Source organism: Pinus tabuliformis, chromosome 9 (genome assembly GCF_031772625.1).
Source record: "Pinus tabuliformis cultivar Carrire ecotype Pingquan chromosome 9, CPIR1, whole genome shotgun sequence".
Taxonomy (NCBI): domain Eukaryota; kingdom Viridiplantae; phylum Streptophyta; class Pinopsida; order Pinales; family Pinaceae; genus Pinus; species Pinus tabuliformis.
Window position 1 is genome coordinate 281,540,573 of NC_142307.1, and position 20,212 is coordinate 281,560,784.

General features: G+C 37.6%; 1 protein-coding gene across 9 annotated transcripts; it reads left to right on the forward strand.

Moving 5' to 3' along the window:
• Positions 1-552: 552 nt before the first annotated feature.
• On the forward strand, positions 553-5,201 carry LOC149148270 (ABC transporter C family member 10-like). Of its 9 annotated transcripts, none has more exons than XM_089440119.1 (12): positions 553-933; positions 1,057-1,190; positions 1,746-1,967; positions 2,066-2,132; positions 2,436-2,667; positions 2,795-2,959; positions 3,063-3,358; positions 3,459-3,673; positions 3,785-4,090; positions 4,190-4,253; positions 4,372-4,611; positions 4,760-5,201. In XM_089440119.1, the coding sequence occupies exons 7-12, from the start codon at positions 3,286-3,288 to the stop codon at positions 4,888-4,890; spliced, it is 1,029 nt and encodes a 342-aa protein (XP_089296245.1). In that variant the 5' UTR covers positions 553-933; positions 1,057-1,190; positions 1,746-1,967; positions 2,066-2,132; positions 2,436-2,667; positions 2,795-2,959; positions 3,063-3,285; the 3' UTR covers positions 4,891-5,201. The 9 variants fall into 9 exon arrangements, with proteins under 9 accessions (XP_089296245.1, XP_089296249.1, XP_089296247.1 ...); XM_089440123.1 differs by having other exon boundaries at positions 2,589-2,667; XM_089440121.1 differs by having other exon boundaries at positions 1,746-1,802.
• Positions 5,202-20,212: the final 15,011 nt, after the last annotated feature.

Consider the following 20,212-nt stretch of genomic DNA (forward strand, 5'->3'; position numbering starts at 1 on the left):
AAAATATTTTATTCTGGTGATTATCATTCACATTAAACACTTTATAAGGTTAGTTTTATTGATTTACTTCTCAGACAATTCTTTCGGTCATTCTTTTCATGTATAAAAATTACCTCAGCTGCTTCAAGATAGCCCTGAGAAACCTGAAATGTCTGAAATGTCTTCTCTTCATGGGAAGTTATGATCAGGACCTTACCTGAACAAAACTTAGTATGACCAGGGTCTTACCTGAGCAACAAACAGTGAGACTACCACCTTCCCGTGTCAAGTGACAAAATACAGCTTGTTACCATTACTTTCACGCAGTCATGAAAGTGCACTGTTGTTCGAAACCTAGGGCTCACGATTTTCCTATCTTTACATCCAAATTATCTCTTTGTAAAGCCCACTTTGTTAAGCTTGTCTGTTTCTATTTTCCACTGGTGTTTGTTCATCCTTATGGTTACCCTTGACAGTTAGGTGACTGTTAGGAGAGCAAATGGGAAGTACCACTTCTTTATAGTAGGCACAACAACACAGTTGCTTGACATTGGATCCCATTTGAATTTAATATTTTTTATTTCTTACCTAATTTTCGCATTTTATCATATTGTCCCATGCTTAGGGTGATTAGGTTTTATTTGTTTATTGGATTTCTTTGGAGAAACATTAACTGTGTACTTGCAATTGGTTAATTCTCTGTAATCTAGTTGGGTTCTGCATATTTTTCTTCTAATTTTGTTAATATGAATCCCCACCAGCATCACCTTTTATGTTCTCACAGCTACTAATTGTGATTGTATTTTTGAAGGCTGTTGGCAAGGTTCTACCAGCTCTCAATGGAAAGTTGACTGGAATGGCCTTCCGAGTACCCACACCAGATGTTTCAGTTGTTGATTTGACTGTTAGACTTGAGAAGTCTGCCACTTATGACGAGATCAAGGTGGCCATTAAGTAAGTAGTCTCAGTTACCCCCTAAGAAGAGGAAGGGAAGAGGATATATACAATCTCTGTCAGGAATAAGTTTCGAGGTTGTGTATTTCATTTTAACTATATATGGTACATTTCATTTTATAGGGAGGAATCTGAGGGAAAATTGAAAGGAATTCTTGGTTACACAGAGGACGCTATGGTAACCTTGTGCCATATAGAGACTTGACAACTAACAACCCAAAAAACTTCAAGAACTTGAAGAAGATATAGTATATTGGGTAAGATTTATTGTTTCCAATTCCAGAAGAGAAAAATCCTTTCTCACTCATGTCACAATTTTCACTCATACTTCTCTAAAGTTAAGAATTGTACTTATCAGTGGTCCAATGCATTCACAGGCTTAGGGATCGTTTCACTACCTTTGTTGAACAGGGAATGATAATTTTGTATTGGGAGAAACATATAAAGAGCACTGCTCATTGAAGTTTTTTCAAGCTTTTGTCAGGATTATTGAATGTATTAGAACTCATTCAGAATCTATTACTATTATTTTCAATATCTTGTTCTTTTTTTTCCTTCATTTCATTGGATAAATCATAAAAGGTTTTATTCAAGCTTTGATTCTGCCATTTTTTTGTTACCAAATTTTGAAATATTTACATATTGCATACCTTGTTTTCACTAAAACAATTTGAAGGAGAATACCAATCATTCTCTCTATTGTTGGAAAAATAAAATAGCTTAATATTGAAACTTATCTTCTTTTTACTGTGTTAAATTTGGACTTGCCTCCATCCACTTTCTTAGTTGGGAACCTGAAAATTACTGTGCAGAATATCTTTCATGGAGATATCAAACCAGAAAACCTTCTGGTTGGTAGCGATGGAACAGTTAAGATTTCTGACTTCAGTGTTAGCAGGATGTTTGAGATAAGAAAGTTGCTCTTTGAGTGTACCTTCCTTTCTGATAGTGAATGTGTTCTAAACATGACCTCTCAAACTGCACCATTTCATAGTTATAGACAATTACAAATGCCTACTATTGACTATTGTTAGGTGAGTATTTTTTATTAAATGTTAATGTTGGACAATGAGGATTCAATTACTGGGAGGAAATGTTTTACAAAATCCAATGTTCCTTTGGATGTATACAGGGCAGCAATGATAAGCTTCGAAGGTCTCCTGGTACTCCTGTTTTTACTGCACCAGAATGTTGCCTAGGTAGAGTGCTTGAAACTTTGCTAGTTATACAAATACCGTCTGCTCAAGATTTGGACAATCATTGCTGCTAATTTGTACTGTATTCATATCTTCGATGATATATTGTCCATCTTGTTTGTTGTCAGATTACATTCTTATACTCGACATATATTATATTTTCAATTCATGCTTGTTCTCTTGTAAATAAAAGCCTGTTCAATGAAATGAAAGACCAGAGGAAAGGAAGAAAGGGTCACATGTTAAAGGACAGATACTTCAGTTGTCAAAATAGGCCTGACAATTTTTGTTGCCTGTTTTCAATAGGCTTGACATATCATGGTAAAATTGCTGATGTGTGGGCATTGGGTGTGACACTATACTGCATGGTGTTAGGTTCTTATCCCTTCATTGGTGACTCCTTGCAAGGCACATATGACAAGGTAAATGAATCTCTGCTGCTTTTGACTTTTCAAACAGGCCGGATGGAGGGAAATACTTATTTCGAGCACCAATGGAATTTTTTGATGCAACTCCATTCGGAAGAGTTCTGAGCAGAGTAAGTATTATATGTAATCACCATGGGCTTCCTTCGTTTCTTTTCACTCCTTAAAACAAAAAGTGAAATTTGATGTACATCAGGGTAGTAAACTACTGACATTTATCTTCCCCACCTCCTTTTTCAGGTTTCTTCAGATTTCAACATTCTCGATGTAGACATTCCTTTCTCTTTTGTCTTTGCCATGTCGTCTACCATGAATGCTTATAGCAGTCTTGGAGTTGTGGCTGTTGTAACATGGCAAGTTTTGTTTGTAGCCATTCCAATGATTTATTTGACCTTTCAACTCCAGGTAAAATGCCACTTCACGCAAGTTTCTTGAGAAGACTCTGTACTTCACTATGAATATTGTGAGAGAAGCTATAATTGATTTTTTGTTTGTTCAATTTAATCAGAAACACTATTTTGCCTCTGCTAAAGAACTGATGAGACTGAATGGTACAACGAAATCACCTATTGCAAATCATTTTGGCGAGTCCATAGCAGGAACAATGACCATTAGGGCTTTCAAGGTTGAGGATCAGTTCTTAAAGAAGAACTTAGACCTTATTGATAAAAATTCGAACCCCTTTTTTCTACAGTTTCTCGGCAAATGAATGGTTGATTCAGCATCTAGAGATGTTAAGTGCAACTGTTCTTTGCTCCTCTGCTCTTGCTATGGTTCTACTCCCAAAGGGCAGCTTCAATCCTGGTATGAACGATGAAACTAAGGGTCGTCTGTGGGAGATATCTGCTATTACTGGATGCTTTTATGTATACGATGATGATGCCTAACATTTGAACTGGTGCAGGTTTTGTTGGGATGGCACTATCATATGGTCTGTCATTGAACATGTCATTGGTTTCCAGTATTCACATCCAATGTACACTTGCAAACTACATTGTTTCTGTAGAACGCATCAAACAGTACATGCACATTCCTAGTGAGGCACCAGCTGTTATAGAAGATTGCAGACCACCAGATAGTTGGCCCTCGCATGGGAAGGTGGAATTGCAAGACTTGAAGGTACCTGAGTTGTGCATTCCAACAAGATGAATGTGTTAACATTTATTTTTTTAACTAAAATTTGAATGGTTTATGATGTTTGCAGTCGAATATATTTTGATATGTGTGCAGATTAGATATAGAGCCAACAGCCCCCTTGTTTTACGGGGCATTACATGTACATTTGAGGGAGGGCAAAAGATTGGCATTGTTGGGCGAACAGGAAGTGGGAAGACCACTCTCATTAGTGCTATTTTTCGATTAGTGGAACCTGCAGGGGGTAGAATCCTTATAGATGGTTTGGATACTACCTCTATTGGGCTTCATGATTTGCGGTCGCGCCTTGGGATTATTCCTCAAGAACCAACTCTTTTTCGAGGAACTGTTCACTTCAACTTGGATCCATTATCTGAGCACTCAGATTTGACAATTTGGGAAGTATGTAAATGCTATTCAACATAACATCTCATTGAATTTATCATATGTGGAATGACAATAGTAAATAATGCTTTGAATTTATTTTCTTTCTTTATTAAGGTTCTGAACGAGTGTCAACTTGGAGACATTGTAAGAGGGAAGGTGGATGGCCTAGATGCACCAGGTAAATTTTGTATTAAATATATATTTTTAAATGTCATGGAATTCTTTGACATGAGGCCAAGAATTTGGTTGTTAGATTTGCAAGTTTTTCGTGGCATTAAAAGATCAATAAAATGCAGTGGGGGACGATGGAGAGAATTGGAGTGTAGGACAAAGACAATTATTTTGTTTCGGACGTGCATTGCTAAGGAAAAGTCGAATCCTTGTTCTAGACGAAGCAACAACATCAATAGACAATGCTACAGATGCCATTCTCCAGACAATAATTAGAAAGGAATTTGCAGATTGCACTGTAATTACCGTTGCACACAGGATACCGACTGTTATGGACAGTGACATGGTGGTTGCCATCAGTGATGGTAAGGCCCTGTAATTGTATCTTATCTCTGTGCTGTATGCATGGATTGGTTTCAACTGAATTTGTTGCAGTTGAGGAAATGGACAGTAGTGAAAGTGAGTCTATTCATTTCTACCTAATTTGAATGCTTTTGATTTGAATTCATGCAGGTGAGATGGTGGAGTGTGATCATCCATTGAAGCTGATGGAAAGGGTTATTGTCATTGTAAGTAAGGTGATTATACGAGCAAATTTTTTATTAACTCGGCAGCAAGTGTGGCCTCCCCTTGTATGGGAATAATACAATGAAATGTTGCTGACTATCACCATTGAGAACAACCCACGGCTATATCATCAATTATTCTTAATACATACACATTTTTCTTGTAATTTTGCCCAGCCCACCATAGAATTTATGTGCATGTTGAAGGTGGCTGCTTATTTCAAATTGGGGAACTTGGCTTAAAATTATGAGTTCCAAACTTAAATCCTATTTCAATGAGCTGGCTACACATCTAATTTGTTGAACTTCAACCTTGGGAACTAAACGGATGCTGACTCTTTTTGCTGTGTCGTTTGTTTCTTCTTTCTAAATGATGATGTGCCCAACCACATACTAGCACTTACATCCAACTTTGTCATACGTTTGCATATTTTGTGCACTGTATGGGCTGCAATAGCTTTATAATTTTTGTACTCTTTAGACATTATTGCAAGGGGAATGTGATGGCCTTTTTATTTTTGTACTCTTAGACACTCTTGGTAGTGCCAAATGGTACTTTGAAATATTGTTGTTATAAAATAATAGCTACATTGCACAAGCATCTAGAATGCCGGAACATTGGGAAGGTGGATATGATTGTTTATAACATCAAAGTTTCTTCACATTGCACAAGTATCTAGAAGACAGGAACATTGAGAATGTGGATATGAGCGTTTAGAACATTAAAGTTCCTTCCAAATTTACAAGAAACGTCAGGTTGGGAGTGGCAATACTATAAATTAAATAAATATGAAAAAATATTCTGAATCACAATACATCTTATAGTGAGTGGTGCATTGATATATCATATTTCAATTTATAAAATGTGTGAAGATATTACTTACCAATGTTCAGATTACATTCATACCCTGTTTGAAGGTATTACTTACCAATGTTCAGATACATTCATGATAGATGAATGTAATCCATGTATATTTGGTTAAATTCAAAACTGACTGAAATATAATGCCAATATTGGAATGTTATGCTTCTTATAAATGCTTATACTCTACTATTTATTTTAATCAAAATGTGGGCTATTTCTGAACTATTTTGTCTCCTAGGAATGCTTCAGATTTTAGTATTTAAATTTTATTTCAATCAAATGCCTGCTATCTGTTGGAAATGCAATATGGTATATACTATTAGTATATCAGACTTTACTATGTTAGTATACTGAACTATTCAACAAGTTACAATGTCGTATCGTTTCTTTCACCTCTTCCATTACAATATAATAGTATTTTCTAATAACACCTTAAATAGGTAGCATATGGAAAAATTACATCTCGGAAGAGGTACAAAAACATGTTCACATAAACAAAAGCAACTACATGGATAATGGATAACCTCTACATGACATTACTATTATTTACCAAATAGCCATATTCGAATACACATAACTAATCATTTCAAGTATAACTCATTATTCATCCACCCTAGCTTTCAACAATGTCCATTCACATGTTGCTATTTCTCCACACACTAATATTATTTACAAAATACCCATATTCAAAATACACATAACTATTACTTTCAACTCTAACTCATTATCATCCACCCTTTTTTTCAACAATGTCCATTCACATGTCGCTATTCTTTCACAAACTATTATTATTTACAAAATATCCATTTTCAGAATACACATAACTAACTATTGCAATTGTAACTCATTATCATCCACCCTTGCTTTCAACAATGTCCATTCACATGTCCCTATTGTTCCCCACTCTATGCTATTCTTCCCCACTCTATACATGTCCTTATTCTTCCCCACTCTATGCTATTATTCACCACTCTATGCCTTACGGCATTTCCTTTGCAACATAAGGTGCAAATGCTAGTTATTTCAAATAAAATGTCTTGCTTGCCCTCCTTACGTGCTTTACGTTATTGGAAGGTATAGAAGGCCCGTCTCCACTTTTAGGTTGAAATTAGAGCTCCACAAAAATAGTTGTATTGGCCTCATGTTATTAAGTCGACTGGTATAAATTATATTATTTTCTTGATGGAAGGTTTTCAAAAGAGCAGATGGACAAGGAAGAGCAGCATAAATTTTAGGCAAAAATAGAACTGTGCAACTCAGTGGCAGATTCAATCCCCGGAGAAATTCAAGGTGAAAGTGGCATTCCCTCTGCCAAAGCCTCTCTAACTGCAGGACAAGAAGAATACATGACATCAGCATCTTCTTCTGGTCCAAATGCTTGACATGATAATCATGACTTCCAACCCATTAAAAATCCATCACCTGTCTCCTTTTCTTGAATCATAATCGATTATAAGAATGAAGAAGGCGGATCCTCTTCTTCAAGGCATGCTCCCCTCCTCCTATCCTCCTATGGATGATCAGAATAATTTGTGTTCATATAAGTTGTAATTTATTAGAAAACTATATCCTAATTGGAGTAGGATGGCGTGAATTCCTCAATGCTGGTATATGGATGGATGGATATGATATTTTGGCCGGCCTCAGGTTATTGAAATTGAAAATACTTATATTACGTTTTAACCTCTCCGGTACTCTTGTGCGTTTTGTCCAAAATAGTTAACAGAGAAGTAAATGAGATCTCAATCTCACATTCCAAATCCACATCTTTAAATCCATGTTGGCTTTCAGGGCTAGTTACAAATCTTTCTGAAGTTGGATGAATCATTTCATTGAATAGAAACTCAGACTATCAAAATTTTGAAACTTAAACTCTGATTTTAGTCCAGTAGCTTACGTTTTTTGCAAAATCCAATAAACTTACCCATATTTCAACAATCTTAAAGATTTACTTGAACCACACTTATATGTTGGCTCGCACTTTTTTCTAAATGTACGTTAGGAATATGATTAACCTTACGCTAACATTTATGTTTTCGGAATACAATTGATGAAAAATTTGTGAATATCTATTACAAATTATTCATTGATAGCATTCTTCTGCATTTACGTCACTGTCAGCTTATAACACGTATAATGTCATAGGTATTATTGATATTTCCTCTATCCAGTAATCAATATAATTCATTTCAAACATTAATATAATATAATTGGCCCCGCTAACGAAATCTGTAGAGACTAAAATACTTCCAAAGTTGTTTTGTTGATCCCATGTAAGTGAACACATCACAAATTGGACGCGGGAATTGGCCGATTATAAATATAAAAAACAACTATTTCTATTGGTTGATTGGCAATAAGTGGTGGAGCCCATTATGTGAAGTGCTCCCATTATGTCAGAATTGAGCAAATCTTATTACACAACTCTCTCTCAACAATTATTTGTTTTAAATTTTATCATATGAGGTCTTCTATTTTGCAACAAATGCTTCATTATGATTTGATTGGAAGAACTTTCTCAATAGCAATGTTTATGTTTATATTGGGTGCATCTCAACAATTGTATAGCATTTCAATCATATAGATATCATTAAATGGTTGATGTTTATATAAACGATTAAACATCTATTAGAACGCATTAATACCTAATTCTTAGTTTAATAGGACGTCCCTTTGTATCCATGGTTCACTTAATTTCTTGCTTGATGAATTCTCTTGAATCTAAAATTTCACCTCAAGAGTCTACAACCAATATGGTTCACCCCAAGTGTTAGATAACTCTATAACAAAATATACAATCAATAATATGGTCCAATCATAGAGTATCCACTCTCTACTTGATCACACCTTATATGGCATCGACCTCTTGTTGATGTATTTTCTTGTCAAGGAAAAGAGTCAATCTCCTAGGGTTTGTTTTCAATTCCCTCTACGTTTTTATAGAGGTAGTACTCATTTTTTAACTTGCTCATATGTTCAAATAACTCAAATATAGAAATATAAACATTCAACACATTCACAAACCAAGTGTTTTACAAGAAAAGTAAAATAATAATATTAGGAATAAATATTCTCTCGAGATTCATTCTACTATATACATCCATTCACAAATCATGAGGAAAACACCTTTGAAGCAAATCAATAAATACAATATATAGAATATGTTTAGATATTCAAAGAGCTCTAAAATGATTTCAAGCATTTAAATATTATAAATAGTCACAGGAGAACATTTGTGAGATTTCATTGCTCATTTAAAAGTCTTGAAACCTCGAATAACATGCCCTTTTGAAAATAGCTCTTTGCGAGAGTCGAAGAATAATTTACAAACTTTAAGGTTTTTAATGAAGTAAATTCTTATAGAACTTAACAAAATCTTGATACTCACATGTAAAATGCAAATTCATCCATCCCTATGATTGGACTCATATGGACTAATTAATATGAGAGTAACTAGAAAAAAAAAAGAGAAATTGCGATGAGGGATCAAATTTACAAATCTATAAGACAACTCATAAAGCTAGATGATCAAGGATTTTTTCTTTATGAAAGGGTTATACGTCATTTAGTGTTTTACAAAATAAAAAATCAAAGGTGTGCCCCCGATGAGAAAGGTGTAGTTGTTGGCTTGCAGTTGATCATATGCAAGTAAACAAAGATATATTTCACATACTTGAACTAAGTAATTTTGATCCCTAAATCATTCTATTTGATTTCCAGACTAGGGAAGAATTGTAATAGACCTATATCTATCATGGGAAACTTGTCATGGAAAGCGGTTTTGGTGGTGGCAATAATTGAGTTTGAACTACCCGAAATTAGTAGATCCTCTACATGGAGCACTATGATCAATAAAGACTTAGATTTCTCAAAATATCAACATTTGGATCAAATTTAAATGAAATGAAATGTCAAGATAGTAAATAGGAATATATTTTTTCATATCATTCTCCAGGTGCCTACTTGAGGCCACAAAGAGACTTCTTGAGTTAACAAACTAAAGTTGAATTCTTTACTTTCCCTTGTGGTTGTTCCATGCAAATTTCCTCTTTGAGATAACCATGGAGAAATGTATTCTTCACATCCATGTTGTGAACTTCCCACCTTCTTGTTATTGCAATGGCAAGAGCTAGCTAAGTAGAGTCCATTGTGGTCATTGGAGCAGAAGTTTCATTATAATTGATGCCATGAACCTATTGAAATACTTTGGACAACAATGATGCTTTATATCTACTCATAATTCTATTTGATACTTTTTTTCCTATAGACCCACTTGCATTTGACAACTTTATGAGTTGAAGGGAGTGGAACCAAGTTCCAAATTTGATTGTTAATGAGGGAGTTGTACTCCTTGTCTATATTTTCTTCGTAGAAAGAATTCCCTACAGGTTCTACATAGTTCTAGGGTTCAAATGCTATAACCATGTAAAAATGCATCTGCATAATTGGTTTTTTAGTTGTATGAGGTGCTTCTTCAAATTGAGATATCGTGGTAGGATCACCCAAGACATCATGCATGAGATGTCATTTATATGTCAAAAGTGGTGGAAAATACAAACCTTGACATGCATTCTAGTGCTATTCTAAATCAACTTCAAAACTCAGAATTGAAATTATATGACATGAATGATAGGATGTGCCATCTCTTAGGTCTTCTATAGGAGAAAGCATTAAAAATTCTACATGTTGTTCCTTAGATGTGTGTAAGGGACTTTCTTCAAAGTAGACAATGCTCTCAATAAAGATATTTTCTATTAAAATTTCTAGTAATCTATATCCCTTTACACCATTTGGATATCCAACAAAGATGTACTCTTTTCTTTGAGGCTCCAAAACCTTTCTCTTTTTTGCAGGAATGTGAGCTAATGTGCGAGATCATAAATGCAAAATTTGTGACCTCTTCTCCATGTTTCAAAATGTGTTTTTCTTATAAGAGATTGTGAGGAGATCTATTTTGTACGTATGGAGCGTAGATGATTGCTTCAACCCACAATTTGGAAGGAAGGGACCTTACATGCAACATGAAACTGGTCATCTCTTTCAAAAGTATGATCATCCTCTTAGCTACCATGTTCTGCTGCAAAGTGTAAAGAACTGTGTTCTACAACCATATTTTTGCATCATAAAAATTGTGTTAAGTATACTTATTGACATACTCCCCCATTATCTATACAAAGGATCTTGATCATCTTTCCAGATTGCTTCTCTACATGGGCTTTGAAAATTTTTAGAAGGTCAAACACTTCATATTTGAGTTTGAGAAAATGCACCCATGTGTATCTCATTTCGTCATCTAAGAATGGCAACACATATATGTCTTTGTTCATGGCAGGATGTAGAAATGTCCACATAACATCAATGTGAAAAAAATCTAAGGGATAGGAGTCATTCCCAAACTTTTCTCGTGGATGCTTTCCAAGACCACATCCTTCACAAACTCCATCAGAAAATTCTATAGAAGGTGGTCCTTTCACCATCCCCTATTTTCTAAGCTACTATATGTATCTAAAATTAAATGTTCAAATCTTTCATGCCAAATTGTAATTTCATCATTTGCATGCATCAGTGGAAAAGTGGAATTTGATTAAGCAAAAAATTCAAAAAAGGTGTACACACTACATTGATGATTTACCTTACCAATTAAAATTTTGGAGTTATATTATATGCCATATATACTCATCAAATATAATATGAATTCAGTTCTCCTTTTGGTCCTTGTATGTGTCATTTAATACATGGAGAGAAGAATTATTAGAAGCTTAAGAATATGCAATACATTCTCAAAACTTCCAACTCCAAGATCTACTATCTCTTGTCCAGTTGCCTCTATTGGAGAATCATCACCCATGAGAATAGGAGGACCAAAATACGATTTTAAATATAAGAGATCATATTTTATGTTTGCTACGTAATGTGAAGCTCAAAAATTTATGATCAATGCTTCAAGAGAATAATGATTAGAAATTAATGCATGTGCATTCCCTCTTGTTTCAAGTGCTTTTTCTCCCTACTTATTCTTGGCACTATCTGGAATATCGTCGATAATATTTTCCTATTAAAGAGTATGTTCCATGAGATCAATGGTATTGTGGTGAAGTAAAATTATAAGTGCGGACACGAACGAATTCCTCTAACCCGCTAATGGGTCTAGCCACAACAGATACATTCTATGGAAGATTTCCTTAGGTTAGAACCAATCAAGAAGGCCTACCTCTTGGTTGCTTATCCTGCTTGATGATGTCCTCGCTTACTCGCTCCAGCAATGTCTTGCTTCCTTCTCCAAGCTCCTAAAACAAGTAAACAACAACAATACACAAACATAATAATAGACAAATTGCAATTCAACCTACTTAATGAGTCAAGAAGCATTAAGACATGAATATGTAATATTACAAACATGTAGGAAACCAATCGATAGTTGCATATATTAAAATTCATAGAGAGATTACAACCATTCGTCTTGACGTCATAGTCTTCCTCTAACAAGACCAGGTTCCCACACACTTCTGCTAGCACTTCATGATGGCTTCAAACAACAATAGTTTAAAGACTCTTCCCTTTAGGCTTCATTGCAAACCAAACACACTTATCCCTCACACGACTAGATGGCTATAACTAGTAATAAATTGCTTGTCTAAAATAGTATATTCACACTTAGCCAAAACTCTAACTCTGATTTTCACACTCTAGTTTGTGCTTGGGAAGAAGAGAGGTTTATATAGGAAAGATGGATGGGAGATGGATCCTCTTCTCATGGGAGAAGGACTTATCCCTTGGGGTAGTTCCATCATTATAGGAGAAAGGAGCTCAAACTGTCATTCTCGACGCCATCTGGCCAAATCATTTACCAAACTTCTGTTATGGAGCTTCTAGAGATGGAAGCTTCAGCTCTCATTTAAAAAACTTTCCATAATAGGACTGGCGTGACTGCAACATAGCGCAGTTGCACCGATCGGTGCAGGGAATAGTGCTAATCTCTGCACATTAGCACAGGGGAGACAAAGGTCATTAGCATCGATCTTGTAAATTGGGCAAAACATAGGTTTCAGGGGAAATGGTGCAAAAGGGAAATGATCTACTCATGAAGAGGGACATAATGGGAGTTTCTCCATGAAGGAAAAGCATGTGGGGTTTACTGTAGAGGTCCTCCAGGATCAAGGAACGAGGAGTACAGGGACAGTGACAAAATGTTGTGTAACAAATTCCCCCTAAAGCGTGAAGGCCGAGCTAGAGTGAGGGATGAAATGCTTTATAAACTAGTGCAGGGAACCGGTCTGCGGTCGAAAAACTTGCAAGCAAATACAAATACATATACATAAACTGAGATCTCAGTCAAATGATACATGAATCATGGCATGGACGCAACCATCCAGAGAATGATCATGTAAATGGATCCACGCATAGGGGCAGCCATCCGTCAAAGAGGATCATAATCAAACCAAGGTATGGTTGCAGCCATTCGATAATGAGAAGGATCACATATGATAACTCATGGTCTGGTCGCAGCCATCCATCTGAAAGAGACATGCATATCATCATAACCATGTCACACCACTTCGCAACCTGGACTGTTTGTGATCTGAGTCCAAGGTCTTGCGCTCCAACACGACCTGATCAAAGTACAGATTCTAACATGTGAATAGATGTGTTGACGTCGAACATGCTAGAAAGTCGCTTGATTACAGATCAATGATGTAAATTGTTAACAAGCGCGAGAGAAACCACCAATAATGACAATGGCCCTCAAGGTACTATCAGCACAATCCACAGAATGTGAATACAGGAACTGAAGTCGAACAACCATGAAATCACTTGATCGAAAGCCAATGATGTGAACTTATCGTCGAGTGCAAAGAACTTGCCATAAGGGCATGCAAACTCTAAGGTAATGGAAGGGAGTCTCTCGGTCAACTTCCCAGATAATGAATTGAAGTCGATGGAAAGTGACCATTTCGAAGGAGGGCCATAATGAATCCCACATCATCGACGCTAGACGAGAGGATGCAAAATGATTTTGGATGATACAGAGAAACAGAGGTAAGTGTAACTGCAGAAGGACAACTCTTGAACATATCAGCAACACAACTGGAAGTTTGGCAATTTTTAGATCCATAGGATCGGTGGTCATGCTGGTGTAGCAGAGATAAAATGGAAGGCAAAAGTGAACAGCCCAAACCCCAGAAGGTCAATGATACAAAGCAGGATCTCCCAACCTGACACGAAGCAAAGAGTGTCATGTTCAAGAGCAAGCTGCCGACACGACTTGATAGATTTCTGAATTTTCCCCCACCATTTCTAGCGAATACCCCAATTATTTTTTAATTGCAAGCTTAAAGGGGATAGCATACGCTTGCACTGTAAGTTCATCCTTCGGACGAATCCGACCTAGTAAGTTTAACGATCCCTAGGAAGGAGAAGCTCGTGTTCGTCATGGTGACGAATCTGATGTCATTTAATAGTTTAACGAGTCTGAAAAATGTGTAACTTAGTATCTTTTTCATATTTAGAAAGTTTGAAAAAGACACGTAAAAGAAAACTCCACATGGTCCCTTTTCGTACATTTGTGTCTCTCGAGCCCAAAAAGGTAGAAAACAATACTTGAGAGAACCGCTTGACCATTTCAGTCAAGGAGTACCTTTTTCGTAAATAGTGCCTCTCATCCCAATAAAAGGGTAAACTTATACTAGGCACATGAGGTTTCGCATCAAATAACGAGTTTGAAACGACAAGGGCTCAGCCATCTTTTCGCTTTTAAAGGATCGGAAAAGAGTTGAAAGCGGACCCCCCATTTTTATTCTCTTTAATGAGTCAAAAGGGAAAAAATACTTGGCAATATTTTCATCTTTTACGAGTCAAAAAAGAGCTGAAAGGTGACTTGTCCTGGAGGAATGAGTGGTATAAATGGTAGCAATTGGTTCCGGCAATGGAGGAACTGCTCAAAACATGTAATGGTTAAGAGGTTGGCTAACAAAACCACTCATCGTTTTGGTCCCTCAGGAAAGGAAAAACAACTAAGTGAAAGCATATGATCGGCCAAAGAGATGGTGGCATGGAATGAAACAACCAAGGCTCATCTAGCAGAAATCAATTGATTAAAATGGCAATCACAAGAAGTAAATCGGGCATGGGTTCATTTTTACACAATCTTGAACCATGGAGAACTCTGCTTGGATTCGGTTTCATTTTTACACACGCTCGAAACGAAAAACTATCTAATCATGGACCATACGAGAACATGGATCCCAAGAGGTCTTCACTAGACGGAAGAACCACTCTTTGGGAGGAATACATGTCATTTGGAACCAAAGATAGATCAGGTTCCAATGCCCCCAGTACATAATGTACGATACCATCTGTGTGATCTTCAGTAGAGCTGGAGATGGAACGGGTAGCCACATAATTGACCTATGGCGAGGAAGGTACTGCTTGCAAACAAGAGCCAATAGGGGATGATGGTAAAGGAGGTGCCTGGTGACCAAAGAACGACAATTGATTGATGATCACTATTCTCTCTTCGTGCGGAAAACAAACCACACGGAAAAGCGAAGAAACAAGAGCTCCCATGACATAAACATAGTCATGTCCAAGGAGGAGATTGAAATCTAATGGACCTTGGACTATCATCACATCTATATAGATGGTCTTCCCTTCCAAAGTAATAGGGAAGTTTGGAAGGATCCCTAAAGGTTGACAGGTTCCTCCATTGAAAGCCAACAGATTCTGGGTGACAGGCACAAGCTGTGGGGAACCCAAAGCTTGCCAAGTAGTAGAAGACATGATGCTAACAGACGCACCTTCATCTAATACAGTGCCAAGTACTGCCATGTTATAGGCTTGTACTGTGATCTAGAAAGGCACATAAGATGGGAGGCAGAAATCAATCAATGGACCCCAATCAAAAGAGACGATAGAACTAATTGGTGGGGATATCATATGATTGCCCCATGCTCTGCAGGAATAGGAGAAGGACTCTCCTGAACAACCAGGATGGGAAAGTAACTCTTCGATTCATGAGAATCTGAGGAGATGAGAAGAACATGCGCAGTATGATTAAGACTCTCTTCCGGAACAGAGTGATCAACTGAAGGAGGAGACAAGTCAACACTCTTTTCGACCAATGGTTGGTCGGGAATAGACACAAGAGAGTCACGCTCAGGAAGAGCAGGACGGGCAAGAGATGAATCCAAGTCAATCTCTTTACCAATCGGGGGAGGGTTAGAAGAAAGCCTTTGATAACCAACAGGAAGTTAGGGTTGAGGAGCTGTAAGGTTTTCCAAAACTTTGGAAACTTTATCCATAAGAGGGAAAAGGTGAAGAAGATGCTCTCCTTCACATAACCTACAGGGGAATCTAATATTTCGCTTCTTCTTACGATCATTAGCTGAAGGTGTAGCATCAATATGATCTCTGGAGGTCAATGGGGATGGTCGATCCAGATTTTGAGACCACATCTCTAAGATTCTGGGAATGTCAGGACAGTCTCGAAGGAGATGGTCACCCTTACATAACCTGCAAGGGAATTTTAACTTCTGCGAAGGATCAGAAGGTTTGTCGACGGGGGGTGCATTTGGAGTAATAGTTGCACGGTTGGCCTCTCGCTTATTTGACTTCTTCCTCTTTGTCTTCTTCTTCTTCTTCTTAGCCCCCTGGTTACTGGATTTCAAACTTTCACCAGGTGAAGTAGAAGGGGAAGATGAAGAAATAGGGGAAGAAGGTGAGAGGTCAACCTTAGAATCATCATGACGTGATTCAAATGAAGGAGACATTTGGACCGGAGTAGGAACGCTCGAGACCACGGAGGTCGAAAACAACCAGACAGGTAAACCAATGGTCCCCTCTTCAATCTCAGCTCAAATGAACCTCCAGCTAGAAGCCAAAGTCACCATGGAGGAGGTCAAAGCTGCTCTCTTTTCCATGGACCCTGATAAAGCTCCAGGACCTGACGGTTTCTCTGCCAGATTTCTTCAATCCTGCTGGCACATTGTGGGAAAAGATCTCCTCAAAATGATTCAAAAATCGCAAGATTGCCAGAAAATTGGAGGAAGCACAAACTCCTCGTTCCTTGCTCTTATTCCTAAGGAGAAGGGCGCCAATTCGTTTAACAGATTCCGCCCCATCTCTCTTTGTAATATTGGCTACAAGCTGATCACCAAAATCATTGCTAGCAGGCTGAAACACATCCTCCCTAAAATCATCCCTGAGAATCAAGGGGGCTTCATCCATGGAAGACAGCTGGTGGATAACTTCATCCTAGTTCAAGAGGCAATTCTTTCCAGTCACCAGTGCAAGGAAAGAGGTATGGTCATCAAACTGGATTTAGCAAATGCATTTGATCGTGTTAGGCATAGCTTTCTGTTGAATGTTTTAAAAAAATTTGGATTTGGAGAGAGATTTATAAAATGGATCCGGGCTTGTATCTCGGAGCCATGGATAGCCCCTTTAATCAATGGCAGAGCTGCTGGGTTCTTTAAAGCTACAAGAGGATTAAGGCAGGGCTGCCCCCTGTCTCCTCTGTTGTTTGTTATCCAAGCATCAGTTCTCAGCTTTCACTTAAACAAAAAAATGCAAGATCAGGAGATTCCAGGGATTTGCATTGCAAGAGGAGTTCAGAACATAAACCATGCCTTGTTTGCAGACGATACACTGCTTCTCGGGGCTGCTTCAATCCACTCAGCCACCAGATTCAAAGAGGCTCTGGATGAGTTTGGCACGATGTCAGGAAGCTGTCTTAATAAAGGAAAGTGTCACATATACAGCTGGAATACCCCACCACCTATGCTCACCTCCATTTCCAGATGTTTAGGATTTGCTGGTTCTGCTGTATGGACCTCATTTAAGTATTTAGGAATGCCTATCTTCCTCAAACGTGCCTATAGCAGGGACTGGATACCTCAGCTGGAAAAATTCAAGGTCAAACTTCAGGCATGGGGCTATAACTGGTTAAATATTGCAGGCAAGACAGTCCTAATTAAATCTGTTCTCAGCAGTCTCCCTTTATTCCAATTCTCTGTGCTTCTAGCTCCCGTCGGCATCCTTCAGAAAATGGACCAGCACATTCGAAACTTCTTTTGGAAGGGAGGTAAGCAAAATGAGAGGAAATTCCCCCTGGTCAACTGGGAGACAATCCTCAAACCTCAGATGGAGGGAGGCCTAAACTTCAAGAAGCTTCCCCTTCAAAACATCGCCATGGGAGCCAAGCTTCTTTGGAAAATCATAGCGCCCAAGCCTAGTTGGGCTCAGCTAGCGCTCTGGAGGAAATATTTCACTGGCGAAAGGACAAGATGTCTGGACGGGCCTCTTCCCCAAGGCACCTCCTCATTCGCCAGGCTCAGCTCTAAAGCTGCCCCTCTGATCCGTTCCAAGGCCTATTGGATCCCTGGAAATGGGAAAAAAATCAACATATGGTCAGATCGCATAATGGATCGTGACCCGATTGGGGACTGCCATTCTTCGAAGAATCTGCGTGATTGGATCACAAATACAGGTAAACGCACTCTCTGGGACATTTCCAAGTGGGAAGGGACACGTTGGGTTGGCTGGAACTTCCTCGATCCACCGGCGGAAATTCTACAGGACGTCAGTCTTCTTTGTGACTTGTTAATCGGTGCTGCCCCCTCACACATACGCAGGAGAGACAGAAGAGGTTGGGGCTCTTTGGCGGCGGGTTACACTGTGTCGAGTGGCTACTCGAACCTTGCTGCAATCCCGTATGCGCCCCCTGATCCGGCTCCGTGGAAAACAGTTTGGGACATACCATCATTGCCCAAGATCGATATGTTCAATTGGTTGCTTTGTCACGGTAAAATACTCACCGACGAGAACCTGCAGAGGCGTGGCATCAATGGTCCGTCGAGATGCTCGTTATGCAAAGAGAAGGCGGAGTGTGTCACCCATCTGATATTAAATTGCAATTTTTCAGAGCAGGTTTGGAGAGAGCTGATGGAGCAATGGAATCCAAATTTCGTTCTACCTGCCTCCATATCCAAACTCTTCACTAACTGGCGGATTAGATATCCAGCTCCCCCGTCTAAAAATAAAATGATAAAGGCCGCCTGGTCCTCTCTTCTCAAAATTTGCTGTTGGCAAATATGGCTGGAGAGGAACAATAGAATATTCAGAAATACCTAGCACGATGTAAAAGTGGTAGTGGCTAAAATAAAAAAACCAACTAAAAGAATGCTTGGAGGATGTTAAAGACGATTCGAATCTTAGTCAACTGGACATTATTTGGGGGGCTTCTTTAAATCTTCAATTCTGCCAAGCCAACAGAAGCATTATTCTTGTTGAGGATTGGCAAGTAAGAGGCATAAATAAGGAAGAGTTTCGAGCCTGGATCTCCAATCATAAGGTTCATTCTCTCTGTTTCGATGGGGCAGCAAAAGGAAATCCTGGCAAGGCTGGGGCAGGAGGAACGGTTAATAGCACGGAAAGCACTCTGATTCATAGCTTTTCCTGGGAGCTGGGGTTCAATTCCAGCATTCAAGCGGAAGCATTGGCCCTGTATCAAGGTCTCAAACTGCTATTGAGCCTGGAAATCAAGGAGGCAATCATTCTAGGGGACTCTCAAGTGATCATAAAGCTCATGGTAACCAACACTGCCCCCCGGGACTTAAGATTAGCAAGGCATATTCAAAGAATTCGAAGCCTGGGAAAGTTGTTCCAAAATCTGAAATATTTCCATGTACTAAGAGAAAATAATAAAGAAGCAGATCATGAAGCAAATAAGGCCGCTTTTCTCTGCCGAGGCAATGATAAGGGACAGAATAGAAACTTGGGATCCAATACCATAATCACTTCAGCAGCTATGTTTTATTGCCTGATTATAAACCAGTTTGTTTGCATTTTCAAGCTTGGACAAATTACAGAAATCAACTCCATTGTAGAGTCTAAAAAGAGCTGGAAGAGGAACACAAATTCAATACTTCAGGAGGTCGGTTCTATTTTGGACCTGGACAACTCCCATTGTAATCAGAACTCTGGCAGTTAGGCCAATCAGCTCATATAATCCATAGCTGTTCTTGTGAAAAAAAATAAAAATAAAAATACAAATTTGTAATATTACAATGTACAATTTTCTACAAAATATTATTTTATTAAACATCAATTATTAATCACTTTCAATTTGCTTAAAACAAATCACATAAATCCCATACATCACAATATCACATTAAAAATTAATTAAATTAAAAAATAATAAAAATAAACATATTTATCAAATATATTATTAATTTATATTTTTTAAGACATAAAATTCTTCATTTAAACATATACAAATTAATTAAATTAAAAACTACTAAAAATACAAATACAAATATGTAATATTACAATGTATACATTTTTAAAAAACAATATTTTATTAAACATCAATTTTTAATAAAGTTCAATTTACCTAAAACAAATGTTTGTCAAATACATCACAATATCACATTACAAATTAATTAAATTAAAAAAATAACAAAAATAAACATATTTATTAAATATATTATTCATTTATATTTTTTAAAGATATAAAATTCATCATTTTAACATATACAA